The 16,077-nt window shown below is 33.2% G+C and overlaps 1 protein-coding gene across 1 annotated transcript in view; it reads right to left on the bottom strand.

Moving 5' to 3' along the window:
* Nucleotides 1-473: 473 nt before the first annotated feature.
* Nucleotides 474-16,077, bottom strand: part of LOC106470889 (tetratricopeptide repeat protein 28-like) — a 73,515-nt gene continuing 57,911 nt past the window's right edge. Inside the window, exons 15-22 of the mRNA XM_022399529.1 lie at nt 13,262-13,497; nt 8,780-9,796; nt 6,633-6,842; nt 6,059-6,290; nt 5,332-5,408; nt 5,068-5,185; nt 4,553-4,660; nt 474-2,200 (exon numbers count right to left, since the gene is read on the bottom strand). Coding sequence (XP_022255237.1) covers nt 600-2,200; nt 4,553-4,660; nt 5,068-5,185; nt 5,332-5,408; nt 6,059-6,290; nt 6,633-6,842; nt 8,780-9,796; nt 13,262-13,497 — 3,599 coding nt within the window. The 3' untranslated portion in view covers nt 474-599. The remainder of the gene's footprint in view (nt 2,201-4,552; nt 4,661-5,067; nt 5,186-5,331; nt 5,409-6,058; nt 6,291-6,632; nt 6,843-8,779; nt 9,797-13,261; nt 13,498-16,077) is intronic.

Raw genomic sequence — 16,077 nt, 5'->3', positions numbered from 1 at the left:
ATGGAATAATTCATTTTTTCAACAAACATAAAATGATAACTGTTATCCAATAAAAACAGTACAAAATATCTTCAGTTTGATGAATTATGGGTTTTTAATATTCAAACTTTAAAGCTGGTGACAGTACTGCACACCAATACTTGTGCTAAACACTCAGATCTTTGTAGAAACATATTTTGAGTTTACCTGTCGTCAACACCTTGAAGAATGAACCAGAGATTTTCTCTCAGGAGTACTTTTTGGTCTCGAAGTGTGAGTTATAGTATGTTTTGGGTTACGTTTAACAGTAGATACTTCTGGTTGAGAGGAATTACTATCAATATCACTGCCATCTGAACTTAAACTCTCAATAACATCATTGCTTTCTGTTTTCCTGCTAGTATCAGCTGAGTGCGACAGAAGACCTCCTTGAAGAGTAACATCACCATGTGTCACAGTATCAGCTGAGTGTGACAGAAGGCCTCCTTGAAGAGTGGCATCACTGTGTGTCACAGTATCAGCTGAGTGCGACAGAAGACCTCCTTGAAGAGTAATATCACCATGTGTCACAGTGTCAGTTGAATGTGACAGACCTCCTTGAAGAGTGGCATCACTGTGTGTCACAGTAGAAATAGACAATGTTTGTGTTTGAGGGTCATTAACTCCCTGAGAGTCAGATAAACTTTCTTCCAAGACCTTTCCATATTTTTGTCTGGAATCATGCCACTGAGATGGAACAAAAGAGGGATAAACTCGCAGTGAGGGCAGATTAAGCTCCCCTTTTTTCTTTGACTTGGGCAGCTTATTTCTGTTACTGATCCTCCATCACCATCATCTCGTACCTCTTTAGTCCCTAAATGACTATCAGCTATACTTATTCCTTTCAGCAGCATTTCTATGTGTGAACCTGATGACTGGCAACTTGTATTTGTTCGTCGTTTAGCTTCTGATCGTGATGGACTATGGCTCTTCTTTCTGTGAGATCGTGCTGCTGTTGAATGCTTAGGGGGCACAGGTGGCTTGGATTTAAGCTGAATTTTTTTACCTGTCCCTCCAGGAGGAGAAGAAAAAACAGAGTCATATTCATGATAGTCATGTGATTGGGACTCGTTGTCTCTATGTTCACTGAGACCATGATCACAAGCTGCTGTCAAAATTTTTGATAATGAAGGAGCTAAGCCTAAACCTACTCTACGATCATGATATACATCTGAAATAACTGGATCACGGCTGAGCTGTCTGAGCTGGGTATTAAAGATGTGATTTTGAATGGATCTCTCTTCCAGAGTTTCTCCCCGTCCCACTGTTGTTTCTTCCATAGAACGCACAGAATAGATGACAGAACCTGAGTCCTGTTTTTTTGTGAAGCTAGCTGGTACAGAAACTTCTAACACATTAGCAGTAAAAGATTCATCATTAGAGTCACCTGCTAAGGTAGAACTGAAAATAGATGAATCATGAGTAGACAAACTTTGAAGCTGACTCTTTATTTCAAACAAGGGTTGAAGTGCACTTAATTTACTTCCTCCCCAACCAAGTCTACTTGTTCCTAAAATATCTGGAAAGGTACACTGTAAATTAAAATCATTAGGATCAGAGTCACTACACTGCGACTCCATCCCAGATATATGCTGTAATTTTTTTTCCGATTTTAAGGTACTGCTTGAAATTTCTCTCTGGTAGCAGCCAACACTAGAGGCACAATGAGTTCTCAGAGGTACACTTTCCCTGCAGATGTTTTGTCTTCGCACTGTAGACTGACCACCCTCCCAGTCTGTCACAGAACCGGCTGATGAGGAGCTGTCTGGTCGTTTAGAAAGTCCTTCCCCTGTTGGGCTGTCTTCACTGTACATAGATTTTATGTGGTTTTGGTGAGCCAGAGCAATTGCTACACGAGGACTGGGCTGGGGTGAGGATTTTTGGGGTTGTATTCCTGCTAAATAAGGTTTGGACACAGGATCTACTGGGCTGGGAGTAAAAGTGTCACTGTCACGATTTTTCTGATCATTCCCACTATTACTTGTGTGACCATCAGGTTCACCTCTAGTGCGTACATAGTTGGTAAAAGCTCCTGTTCTCTGACCAATGATTGGTCCCTGTCTTCTCAGGGGGAATGGAAGAGCTGGGATGGTGGGAGGAGGAGATTCAACTGCTTCACAGTCAAGGCTTTCCATTGAACTAGAATCTTCAATAGGAAGAGTCTTAGCAGCTTCTTGAGTGTCTGTAGAATGAAGGAAGAGTTGACTTTCTATTTCTAGGCATATAGTGGTAATATAAGTTTGTTTGAACAAATTTCTATTTATGTTATGTAGTATGATACACCAAGTTTTATATTACAGCAACATTCTAAAGTAATTGCATATAAATATATTTCAGTCATTCTTTCAAACAAATAACTATCTTTTATGAATAATGTTTAAAATCATGTTAAATTAGTTTTACATCTCATCATAATAAACACTCACCTGTGAACTTTCTATGTTAATATTGTACTTCTAAAGCCAGGTTAATAATTTACTGTTAAGCAAAGTTAATAATATAATGTTATATCCAAATTAATATGGTACCACAGAAGCCACAATAACATTATATTGCTAAAGTCACATTAATATTGTATAGTTAGAGCCATATTAATATTCCATTGCTAAAGTCACATTAATATTGTATAGTTAGAGCCATATTAATATTCCATTGCTAAAGCCACCTTAATATTGTACTGCAAAAGCCACCTTAATATTGTACTGCTAAAGCCACCTTAATATTGTACTGCTAAAGCCACATTAATATTGTACTGCTAAAGCCACATTAATATTGTACTGCTAAAGCCACATTAATATTGTACTGCTAAAGCCACATTAATATTGTACTGCAAAAGCCACATTAATATTGTACTGCTAAAGCCACATTAATATTGTACTGCTAAAGCCACATTAATATTGTACTGCTAAAGCCACATTAATATTGTACTGCAAAAGCCACATTAATATTGCACTGCTAAAGCCACATTAATATTGTACTGCAAAAGCCACATTAACATTGTACTGCTAAAGCCACATTAATATTGGACTGTTAGAGCTACTTTAACCCTCTCACCCCAGCCATCCTTAACTGTGCATATTACAATATTTTATTGACTTAAATTTGAATTAAACTACTTTTTGTTTATGTTATACCAATTAGTATAGCATAAAATCATGGGTAATAATTCATATTTTAATAGTATACAAGTTTTAAGTTGTTAATTTTATAAGGTAATATTTTTAAAAAATCCTGAATTTACCCTTGTATGAGAAATATGAAATATTTTCTCTAGGCATCCTCTCTTCTCTATCTTATTCAACAACCCTCCAATAAGTACAAAATTAAATGTAAATTACTCACTATAAAGTCATCATTTCTCAGACAAACCACAATTTTATAGTCTTCAATCTTATTTGGTTACTGAGCCATCAAATAGAAAATCAGACCCCTCTTGCCATACCCAAATGTCCAAACTATTTTTAACCAATAGAAAGTCAAAGTCAAAAAAAAAAAGAAGAAGAAGAAGACCCTGGAAAGCACTTTATTTCTTATTTTTCATGTATATTCTTTATTTCTTATTATAAAAGTAACTAAAATGTAAAAATAGGGATCTCTTTAGGTTAGTTAAAGGTAGATTAGCTAAAATGAAAAATAATAATATAATGAAAATGTTTCACGAGGCTCATGGTGTAATGCGAGCTTCATGCTCCCCTAGTGATTTACAACTTATAATAGTGCCAATAGTAGACAGGTTCAAAGGGCAATAAAGCAATAAAATTTAAGTATAAATAGATGTATATTGTTATGAGTTTAAAGCTACTTAAGATAAATGAATGTAGTTTCATGTAAAAAAGTTGAAGGCATTCTAGAAAGAAAAAATGGCAATTTAGATTTTTTTCTATGGTTACAAGGTCAGTCAAGTTGACTGACCTTGTATAAAGTTAGGGTAAGGCAAACAATAGATGAAAAGAAAGTTTTACTGAAAACAAACATTTGAAAGGTATCTGGGAGGTTTTAGAACTTATACAAATGAAATTTGAGATGAAGAAAAGTACTTTTAATCTTAACATGAATATAACTTTGCATGCGGACTAGTACAAAAAAATACTGGATAAATTCATGGGCAAATTTCTTTTCTTTATTAAAAATACTTCACTACAAAATATGATTTTTTTTACGTGAAAGACTTATAATGTTTAGTGAAAGTCTGCCATATTTTGTGAAGATATATACTTATTATATTAAAAGTTAGTAGCACCAAAATTATAAACTTTAAATGAGTACAACGATGTCACGTTGTTAGTCAAATTAACCAAGCCCATGTTGAGAGAATTAATTGTGTATTGCTAAAACCATATTAATATTGTTCTCCTAAAGCCACATTAGTAATATAATGCTAAATCCAAGTTAATTATAATGCTAAAGCAACTTTAATAGCTTACTGCTAAAACCACATCAATATTGTACTTCTAAAGCTATCTTAATGATGTACTGCAACACAAACACAACCAAATACCACTTGTCCTAAAAACATAAACATCAAAGAACTTACCAAAAACAGCCAATAGAGCTTGTAGTGCAAACTGTATGATCCTTCTATTGGCCTGTTTTCCCATTCTTAAAGTCACTTGATCTCTTCCAACTTCCATCAGGTCAAAACCTACGATGCAGATTCATGATGTTATCTAACTAATTTACAACCAAATGGTGGTACAAACTCAATATAACCATGAATTTAGCAAGGTCAAACATTAAGTACAACCATAGCTAATAGGAGAAATACAAGCTGAGTTTGCCATACATTTTAAACACAAAGCTATTTACTATATCAGAAACCCAGCCTACTTTGGCACATTTCGATTTTCTATTTTTTATGTACTAAAACATTATTTTCATCAACTATTAAAATATAAGAAGTTTTATAATTCACTTTTGATTGAACTGACAATGGGTATTATTAATTTTATCATCAGCAAATAACTTGGGGATCAATATTATACATTTTTTTACTCTCAACAAAGAATTGAAAAGATTACAAGAGAAATCTTGCAACCTTTTGAAACTTACCTAGTGATGCCAGAAGCTCATGACAACCAGGAACACTCCATAATTTAACACTCACAGGACATTCCACATTTTCAAGTTCAGGGTCTTTTTTATTCAGTTGATTCATCACTTTACGCATCTGTGCGAGAAATTTAATTTATTTTCATTTATCACCAGCTGATAGGATAAATATTTTGCTTTCTTGCCCGCCATCTATTTAACTATTTATGTTTTTAATCATTAGTCTACCATGAAGTTTTGAGGATAAATGTATAGTTTACTCACCAATTCTATTATGTCTTCTGCATAAACTGGGCTGGTCAAGAGTTTAGAGATAGCACTTAAGGACACTGCAGACAGACCTGAGACCAAAAAAAAAAAGGATTTTACTCTTTTGTTTCTGATTACATAATAAAGTAATTTCTGTAATTATCTCTATTTCTTAGAGATCAAACAAATGTAGAATATAAATATTTTCTCCTTGGAAGCAACTAATAACAGACAAGACAAATCTGAAATGTCTTCTTTTATACATCTCCAATTTAAAATCCATAAATGACTAATTAAAGGAAATGTGAGAAAAAAAAAAGTATCTACATCTAACATGATTCTTTTTAAGAATATTAGTTCTATTCATAACTTTGAAGTATCTTAGTTTTAAATTGGTTTATTAAATTCTAGAATAAATGTAGGATCAGGGTCATTTCCATAAGTTTTCTGGTAATGATTTTTAGATTTGTATAAAATTCACATTTGTGGAATGTTTGATTGAGTAAAACTAAATGTTTCCAGTTTCTTCAGTGACCAAATCAAAGTAATTATAGAACTCTTTCACTGTGATAAAAAAGAATGATCCTACCAATACTTTCTCAAACAGAAAAAAAGAAAATCTTATTGATTATAATTATAACAATTTATTATGTGAATTCAATTCAATTAGAAACTTACATATTGAGTTGGCTGACTTGGAATGTATCTATTTATCAACTTTAGGAAGACTCTATCATATTACCTAAAAGAGCTTGAAGACTGGCACTACACTGGGTCAGTCTTTCTCCAGGATCTGACTGGGGGAAGAACACTGAAGCTGGAAGTCCATTGGAAGCAGGTTCAAATCTGAATCCCACAGACATCAGTAGTTCCTTCCAACCAACAACTGACCCCACCTTATTTTCAATGCTCTTCTGTGTTGTATACATTGCATTCTTATGTCCTCTGTGGATACGCTGGAGTGACTTCTCAACCTAAATAATAAACACAAAGATTATTGTATCAGCTATTATACTCCTTTGCATTAAATAATTATTTATGTAAAAAGATAATTAAAAATTAAATTATTTTTAGTGTCATAACTACTTTATAAAAAAATAAAGGATACTTTACCCTTTCATAAACATAAATTTCTGTAATGCTGGTTAGAAACAAGTTAATAATATACTAGCCACCACCTGCAAAATATTTGTGGTAGTTTTCATGCTCTTTGCTTGAATTTTCCTTATTCTAGATAATTTGATTGATAAAACAAGCAATTCTGGTATTACATCTAGTAAAATATTAAATGTCTGGACACATCTTTAGGATATTACCAAATGTAGAACAACTCTCAGTGCATCTCGGCATTGGTCTGGTTTCTTCAGCAATTCTGCTAATGCTTGACCCATCAGAGCCACCTGGCTGATGAGACTGACATCACTTCCAATTAAGAGAAAGCTGGCCCAATTTGCAGGGTGGGCAAAATGTTTAGTTGTTTGTATAGTCCTCATAGCTTCAGCTAGGGCAACACTCACTCTAGAACCCTAAAAAACATAATTCATTATGTCAAAACTTCACCATCAAATATGACACAAAAGTTAAAAATAAAATTAATTTTCTGAAGACAAACAAACAAACATTTGAATGAAACTAACAGATCACTGGTATTAAATAGAAATATTAGAAATGTTTAAAGTTAGTTTCAAGATACCTATGAAACAAAAGATTGGTATGCATGTATAAAGGTTAATACTACGGGTATGCATGTATAAAGGTTAATACTACGGGTAAGCATGTATAACGGTTAATACTACGGGTATGCACGTATAACGGTTAATACTACGGGTATGCATGTATAACGGTTAATACTACGGGTAAGCATGTATAAAGGTTAATACTACGGGTAAGCATGTATAACGGTTAATACTACGGGTATGCATGTATAACGGTTAATACTACGGGTATGCATGTATAACGGTTAATACTACGGGTATGCATGTATAACGGTTAATACTACGGGTATGCATGTATAAAGGTTAATACTACGGGTATGCATGTATAAAGGTTAATACTACGGGTATGCATGTATAAAGGTTAATACTATGGGTATGCATGTATAAAGGTTAATACTACGGGTATGCATGTATAACGGTTAATACTACGGGTATGCATGTATAAAGGTTATACTACGGGTATGCATGTATAAAGGTTAATACTATGGGTATGCATGTATAAAGGTTAATACTACGGGTATGCATGTATAAAGGTTAATACTATGGGTATGCATGTATAAAGGTTAATACTACGGGTATGCATGTATAAAGGTTAATACTACGGGTATGCATGTATAAAGGTTAATACTTTTTAGTCAGTTGCACATTGTTCATGTTTCTAGCCATCACTATTTTGTACTTGTCTTGTGTGATGACTGACTAGTAAAGATATGCTTCTTACTTTGAGCAATACATTTATCTATAAACATCATTTTAGCACAAGCAGAATCAGTAGCAACAATTAAGTATGGAAATAACTTCAGTAACTGACTTTTGAAACTGATAAAGTAGGGTTCAAGAAAAGGGTTATTTTGAGCAAACCAGTAGGATAACACGGGAAGAAATTCTTTCACTTGAAGAAGTATGCCCAATATCGATATTTTTAGTTTCATAAGAATGTTTTGGACAGTATATACATTACGTGTTTTACTAGAGCTCACAACCTCTTCTATGTAACAGCTTGGCAAAATTGTAACAACATAATGACAGTGAAAACAAAGATTGCTAAAATATATCTTTTAACTTCAGCACAGAAGATCAGTGTAAGCTTAAAATTAAATGTTGGTTTTCTGAATAACAAAAAAAGTGTATCAAATCAAAAACATATGCTGAAAATACCAGATATATAACAATGAACATGTATATGCATACTGTATGATTATTGTAAATTATATACAACAAATTTCTATGAAAATCTCCATTTCAAATAACAATTGAATATTAAGATTTTCGAAGTTTTAATCCAAAAATTAAGAATAAACTTAGGTTTACATGGGAAACTGAGAAGGTTGTTCTTGTCATTGAATTTCAGGAAAGGTTACGTGAGGGCCATTTATGTTAGCAATCTCTAATTTTGAAGTTTTAGACTAAGGGGAAGGCAGCTAGTCAACATTATCCATTGCTAACTCATGGGCTACTCTAATCAAGTAGCAAAATTTGACCATCACTTTTGTAATGCACCCATGGTCCCAGAGTATGTAGTCTGATTTTGTTTTTTGGCAGGAGCAGGACATGAACCGCAGAAGATCATATCCACAGTCTGGCATGCTAATTGTATACCAATGATACAGCAAACCATAGCCTATATTTAAAGCCTAGCATTCAGGCAGAAAAACAGAAATAACAAAACTGGTCAACAAATTCTAGGGTATGTTTCACAGTTTAAATGGTTATTATTAAATATAAAGTTTCTTATACACAATACATACCTGAAGCAAAGAAGCATAAAAAGACCGGTATAGAACTGTAATGGCTGTGTCTGGGACTGGCCAGAGGGACACTAATACACACTGAGCTCCTGCAGCTAGTAAAGCCCTTGTTAACCCAACTACACCATCAGAATGGACACGACCATGATGATTTCTAGTGTGGCAGGAACTAATGACTACGAGTCGAGCACAGAGCCGCAAGTTCAGGATGTCAGCAGCAGTGAGAAGGAAATCTGAGAGGGGTGGAATGTCACTAGTAGAGGCTAATTCATCACAATTCTCAGCCTGCTGGTGTGAACTTTCTGGCTGAGAGCTTTGAGAAAATCGTCGAGCAGAAGACTCCATGAATTCCCCAGGGGATAGTACAACTGCTGATAACTTCCAAGACACATGGGTGGCCAAGTGGATACACTCTGCCTGTGACAGCTGGCTTAGCACAGTCTCCTTTGAAGCTTGATTACCAATTACTGCTGCTGTTCCCAACATTTCTGACACTAAACTAGCCTCCTGTTCTGCATAAGGAATATCATTAAAACCCCATTGCTCTGAAACAGCAGAAGTAAGTTTTGGATTGCCAACCACTAGTGATAACAACTGCTCTCCATTAGCTTGTTGAGGAGATTTCTTCCGCTGACTTGCTTTAAGGGCACTGATTGAGGGCAAGACCATTAGAGAAAACCTCTCACATAAATATTCCTCTGAAGTCTGGCTCTTCAACATGGCAAATGGAACAAGATAAAGATCTCCATCAAGAACAAGAAGTAACTCTTTAGCTTCTGGTTCCACTGGTAGTTCCTCCTCTACAGGTGCTATAAGAAGATCATAGAGGGCATGAAGTGGTGCCGGACCTTGCCATAGGTGGCGTCTTGACCTGATGCTGCCTGGGCGACTGGTGGAGCCACTGGCTATACTACCACTGATGCTGCCAACACTAAAGAGACTACTTAAGCTGTAGTTGCTACTGTTGAATATATGATTTCTGTTGACCATCCTTAAAAAGCCAGTTCTGTCAGTCTCCTACAAAAGAAATGTAGCAACAGTAAATACTATATCGGAAGTTTATGTTCAGAGATTTTAAATGTTTATCATAAAAATGTCCTTAAATCACTATGATTATGTACAGAACAAAAGAAAACAATTTTAGTCTATACCTTGTGAAAGCCCTTTCTTCCTTATCTGAAGCTATTTGATCACTACTTACAGAACTGGCACATTATTTCTAAAAAAACTTTTCCCTGACTATCTTAGTACAATTCCAGATCTCCAAGCATACACATATGTCACTAACATTTAAACTTTTCCTCATAATTCTACCAAACTTGCACCACTTTACCTTATAATCTATTTATAAAGGGTAAACAAATAACAGAACATCCAGAAAAATATTTTCAGACAAAGATATTGTAATTTCGATGACGAGGAACCCACTTTGAGACTAATAATGGTTGGAGACGGCTTGAATGGGAAATGAAGAAAAACTTTAATATAAGTTTAACATAACAGCAAATGTACAATGTTATGTTAAACTTATATTAAAGATATTGTAACTTGATGACAGACAATCAATTTTTATTAGCATTTTTATCTTTTCATTTATAAAAGAATATTTGAGCTAACCTAACATGAAGCACATGAATTAGAGAATTATCACCATATAAAATAACAGACTGACTGACCACAATCATTTTAAAATATACCACTAATTGGTGTAGTTAACCCTCTCACTACGAGAAGGTTAAAGTGAGCATGTTCTGACCTTTTCGTGACATTCTAAGTTTAATTAAACTATTTTATTGTCATTATATGTCAATAAACTTGGCGTCAAAACATAATTACTAAAGCAAATTTGAATATTTTCAGCTCTTAATTTTATAGATTTTTAAAAATCTTCAATCTCCCCTTATATATTTACCACCCTTCTGAGAAGAATGAATTCAACATAAATTACACATTATAATATAAATATTACTCAGGCAAAGCATAATTTTATAGCCTTCAATCTTATTTACTTACGGAGCCATAAACTAGAAAATCCAAACCATTTGCCATGCCCACTTGTCAGATCCCCTCTTTCACAAATTGCCAACAGTTCTCTCTATGTTTTAAGCTAAGGTTTTACTCTATCAAATGATGACATTTCTGAATAAAGAATTGTATATTTCGCCCCTAGTTCAAGAAGTTTTCTCATGTACTCACATCAACAAATTGAGCTCATTTTTAAAAAAGCTCTTATTGCACAGTTAAAAAGCCAAACAAATTAGGATAGTTATAGGACATTGTTTGCTTTGTGCATGTTATCATTGTGTTCTTCGCAGCATTATTTAAATACAAATTATTTAGTGTAGTAGTACCATTAGTATAAAAAAAGTAGGCTTAAGTTTAAATGACAGTTGACAGCAAAAAAACAAAAGGAACCAGGTAAGTACCATATTATTTCTTGTTTTTCCATGTGTATTTTTCATTTCTTATTATAAATGTAACTAAATGTAAAATTTAGAAACTTATTTCATTAGAGTAGGAAATATAAGGGAAAAAAACATTCTTCATGAGTTATGTTCATGAGCAGCTTGTGGTTTACATAATTTGATATGGTAATGTGATCTACATGTTTGCCAAGTTATTTACAACTAGTGTGGTAGAATTATTAGTTAGACACAGTTCATAGAGCAATAAAACTTAAGTATAAACAGATGTATATTCTTATGAAATTTAAGCTATTTATGATAAACAATGGTAGTTTCCTATTACAATTTTCAGTCATTCTAGAAAGAAAAAAAGGGTAATTTAGATTTATTTCATATTTTGTTGTATTGGTTACAAGGTTGGTCAAATTTACTGAATGCTTATAGGGTTAAGATAGAGAAAATAACCGATAAAATTTTACTGAAAAAAAAATTATTTACTTAGGAGGTTTCAGAGATTAAGCAAATTAAATTTTCTGATACAGGAAAGTATTTTCAATCTTAACATGATAAATTTTTGCACTTGGACCAGTCAACAGTGTTTCCAAATAGTCGCAGACGAACGTTTAGTAAAAGCACTTAATTAAGAAATCTAGATTGTATGTACAAAAGAGTTGTACTGTTTAAGGAGAACTTGCAGAATTTTGTGAAGATACATGAAACATACTAAAATTCATAGTATGGTTACTTTGGGGTAACAAGGTCAGTGTAATCCACAGAGGATGTAGGGATAGGATTAAGCACTGTGGTTTGCATGCATGTGTAATATCTAAAATAAAAATAAAGAGAGTTCCACAATTTTCTCTGAATTTTCCAGGATCACCTTGATATAAACATTTCTAATTTTTGCTTATATATCTTACATCCTAATTCCTTCAGGTTATTATTTTTCTCTCTATCCTCACATGCATGCTTTCAAACTTCTTTCTAATATGCTCCAAGTTATCCTATCTCTCTATTATCACCTGCTAATTTAACAGGGGGTCTCTCCTTCAAGAATCAGTGTTTTTGGGTGGCTGGCCAAAGAATGAGAAATTCCAGCAATTGTTTCTTGGAGGTGTTGTATACACTGTTGGAGAGTTCAGAATCTGTTGTTTGCAAATATACAATTAATATGATGGTAACATGCTTCAGTTAAGAGTTAGAAGCAATCAAAGAGACACAAAGTTTCAGAGTAGCCGCACTACCTTAGTAGCAATGGTCACACACTCTAACTGATTATCTTTTTTTTTGTATTCTCAGATATATTTATGCAACCTTTCTTCATTGTCTTCTCGAGGATGGAGACCTTGTTTTTGATCTTTTGATACAGTGGAAGGGTACTACTACTACTACTACTACTACTACTACTACTACTACTACTACTACTACTACTACTACTACTACTACTACTACTACTACTACTATCAATGCTTAATTGATAGATTTGCCTCAACAAATACTGTGAAAAAGTATCATGATTGTATCCATTTAAGTCAAAGATCTCAGAACTTTGCAAATGCAGGTAATCAAAGAAATAATAGTGACGGATGATAACATGACAAAGAGAAGCAAAATTCCAGTCACACTCAGCAAGGTTTGGAGTTATCTGCTGAATATTTATTGGGCTCTAGTCTGAAAAAAAAGATGCACTGATTGACAAAGAAGAAGAAGACACATGTAATAGATTTGGCAGTTACACAACATGAACTACTGTTGAACATTGAGTTTCTACTGATGATGTACTCAGTTATAAGTTGGTCATTTTTTGTCCAGTTTGGAAACCGTAAATTGTAATCATCAAATGTCATCCTATTGCTACACCCTACATAAGTTTCACTAAATTTGTATTAAACCCAGTTTTTTTTTTACATCCAGTCCCTGCCATCGAGGTGTCTCTGGTTGAAGGAAATATCCTATGTTAAGTTTATCTTCAAAATGCTCAAATATAAAAAACTTAAACCCTCTATCTTTACTTGCATTTTTAAGTTTGTCTTCTGACTCCTCCAAGTTAGTTACTCTTTCTCTCTATTTTCTTTACCTGATTAAGTTTATCTCCTAGTTCCTCCAAATGATGCTGCCACAAATCTCCAGCTTCACTTTCAGTTTCACTCATTGTTGCAGCTCCACCAGCAGTTAAAACCTCAACCCCTAAAGCTTCTCGAACATGCAAAACATATTGCTCTAACACAGAGCCTGTAAGGGGTAACACTCCTTGGTCACTACTGTTGTCTGCTTCTGTATCAGTAACACTGACTTCATGAAAGGCAACAATTCCTAAAAATACATTTTTAGATGCAATTTATAAAAGAAACAGGTATCATAAGTGTATAAAGTAAAAGTCAATAGTAAAACTATAAAAAGGTAAACAAGTACTAAAAAACTGTTATCAAACATCAGTTATTGATAATACATCCTGGACATTTTGTACAACTTTTTATGTCGATACCTGGATATATTTCCATAAATATTACTTACAAGTGAATAAACAGAAAAAACAAAATACTGTATTTTAGATTCAAATGACTTGTACGTTTACTGTCTATCTTGGACAGTTATCAAGAGCAAAATACTGTTTACTTCTAAACCAAATGGTCATCAACAGTGATTCCTGCTGTTAGATAAGACCTAAGGCTGATACTGTTTACTTCTAAACCGAATGGTCATCAACAGTGATTCCTGCTGTTAGATAAGACCTAAGGCTGATACTGTTTACTTCTAAACCAAATGGTCATCAACAGTGATTCCTATTGTTAGATAAGACCTAAGGCTGATACTGCTTACTTCTAAACCAAATGGTCATCAACTGTGATTCCTGCTGTTAGATAAGACCTAAGGCTGATACTGCTTACTTCTAAACCAAATGGTCATCAACTGTGATTCCTGCTGTTAGATAAGACCTAAGGCTGATACTGTTTAGTTCTAAATCAAATGGTCCTCGACAGTGATTCCTGTTGTTAGATAAGACCTAAGGCTGATACTGTTTACTTCTAAACCAAATGGTCATCAACAGTACTGGTAGAGATGATGTCTGTTTTCAAAAAATGTTTTAAGTCATTACTTATACAGTCATACCACTTGCATTTTAATTATCATCAATAAATAAAAAATCTTTCTCAAGAGATTTTTAACTTCTAAGCAGTAAAAAACTGATTTTATAACAAGTCTAAGATATAAGTGCTGCAAGTGTCCTAACCAATACTAACTTTGATGAAAAGAAATCTCAAATTCCAGACATATTGATAGGGACTCTGGAAAAAGCCATAGTATCAAAATTTGCCATAGCAATGTTTAGTTGATGTTCACATTAAATTAGATGTTGTATTAGATTAGAAATAACCAGTTATTGGCTGAGACCTTACTTGGATTGCTGTAGACACTACCTCTTTTGATTTTGGAAAATCTCAAGAAGCTTTTATGGTAATTAATAACCCAGTCAAATAAAAGCACTAAAATTTAGTTTCTTTTTATACTACATGATAATACAAGGACATTTGGATGTTTTTGTTTTGTTTTTATGAAAAAAATAAAAATAAAATGGAGGTTTGGATATGCACAATTATACGTTAAACAATTAGAAATTAGAAACATAACACAATGTAAAAAAAAATGGCATTAAATTTACCTTTTATTTATTTAACACTTAAGTAGCCAGAAAGTTAGAAATGGCACTGCTAGCCATTTGCCTTCCTTCTAGTTAGCAGTTAAAAATTATGACAATAGCACATAGCCTTAGTAGCTATGAAATAACAAAGATAGGGTGAGCAAGTTTAGTGGCAATGGGAATCAAATCCGAGATCCTCAAAGTAACTAGCCACCCTTCTCTCATTATGTAGCTTTGTACTTAACAACAAACACATACTGGCAATATTTTGATTAGTTGAAATAACCACAAACAGTAAATAATTGAAAACCCTTATTTTGATTAATCAAATGTTGGAATAGTTGAAAACTAATGACTGGAAACACTGATTCCAATTAGTTGATTATTTTCATGACATCAATCTATTAATTCAAAAGATACTAATCAATGTACTTGCAGCTAATGGATAATCAATTAAATCAACCCAGTTCTAATCAGTGGTAAGTCAGAGCAGTATTATTCAGCATAAATAAACTCAGTTTCAACAACAGGGGTATACACTCAGATTAAATAACCTTGCTTATAGTAACTGTTTGTATAGCTAGTTACTTTCTCAAAGTAGCTTTAAGTATAACTAGCTATTTACTTAAAGCAACTTTAAGTATGAATAGCTACTTTCTTAAAGAAACTTTAAGTATGAATAGTTATTTTCTCAAAGTAAACAAGCTTACTGCAGTTATAAATTCTTTGGTATTGGTATTGTTTGAAAACTGATTTTAAGAATAATGCAAATATTGGTAATCTTAAAAATCTGACAATAGCTTTGTTGAAAAAATAAACTGAACTTAAAAAAGCTGAGATTGATAATATTCTAATAAATATATGAAATTTGAATGTAACTTTATGGAAGATTCAAGTCTTTTACCATTAATTGCAGCCAAAGATTAATTCATTTCCTATGAACTTACCTACCATAATCTTATCTTTGATTCTGTGATATTTAACTCCTGTAAACTTATAGCATTCTTTAACCATCACTGATATGTTTAAACCTTCATTGATATTGTAACAACAGTATTTTCAAACACCATAAATGTAAATACATAGTTACTGGTAACTTGGTTCTTTTAGGAGGTGAAGAAATTCAAGATATATTTACATTTTGTTTTAGATTAACAAGAATAAGCTGCATTTGAAGGTATCTACTGCTACTTTCTAAACTTAGTTATGAACCAAACTTTTTAGTTTTTTGATTAATAGAAATTCAGAATAAT

Source organism: Limulus polyphemus, unplaced genomic scaffold (genome assembly GCF_000517525.1).
Source record: "Limulus polyphemus unplaced genomic scaffold, Limulus_polyphemus-2.1.2 Scaffold4270, whole genome shotgun sequence".
Classification (NCBI taxonomy): Eukaryota; Metazoa; Arthropoda; class Merostomata; order Xiphosura; family Limulidae; genus Limulus; species Limulus polyphemus.
Note: the sequence above shows the minus strand (reverse complement) of the source record. Positions and strands in the feature narration are given on the sequence as shown.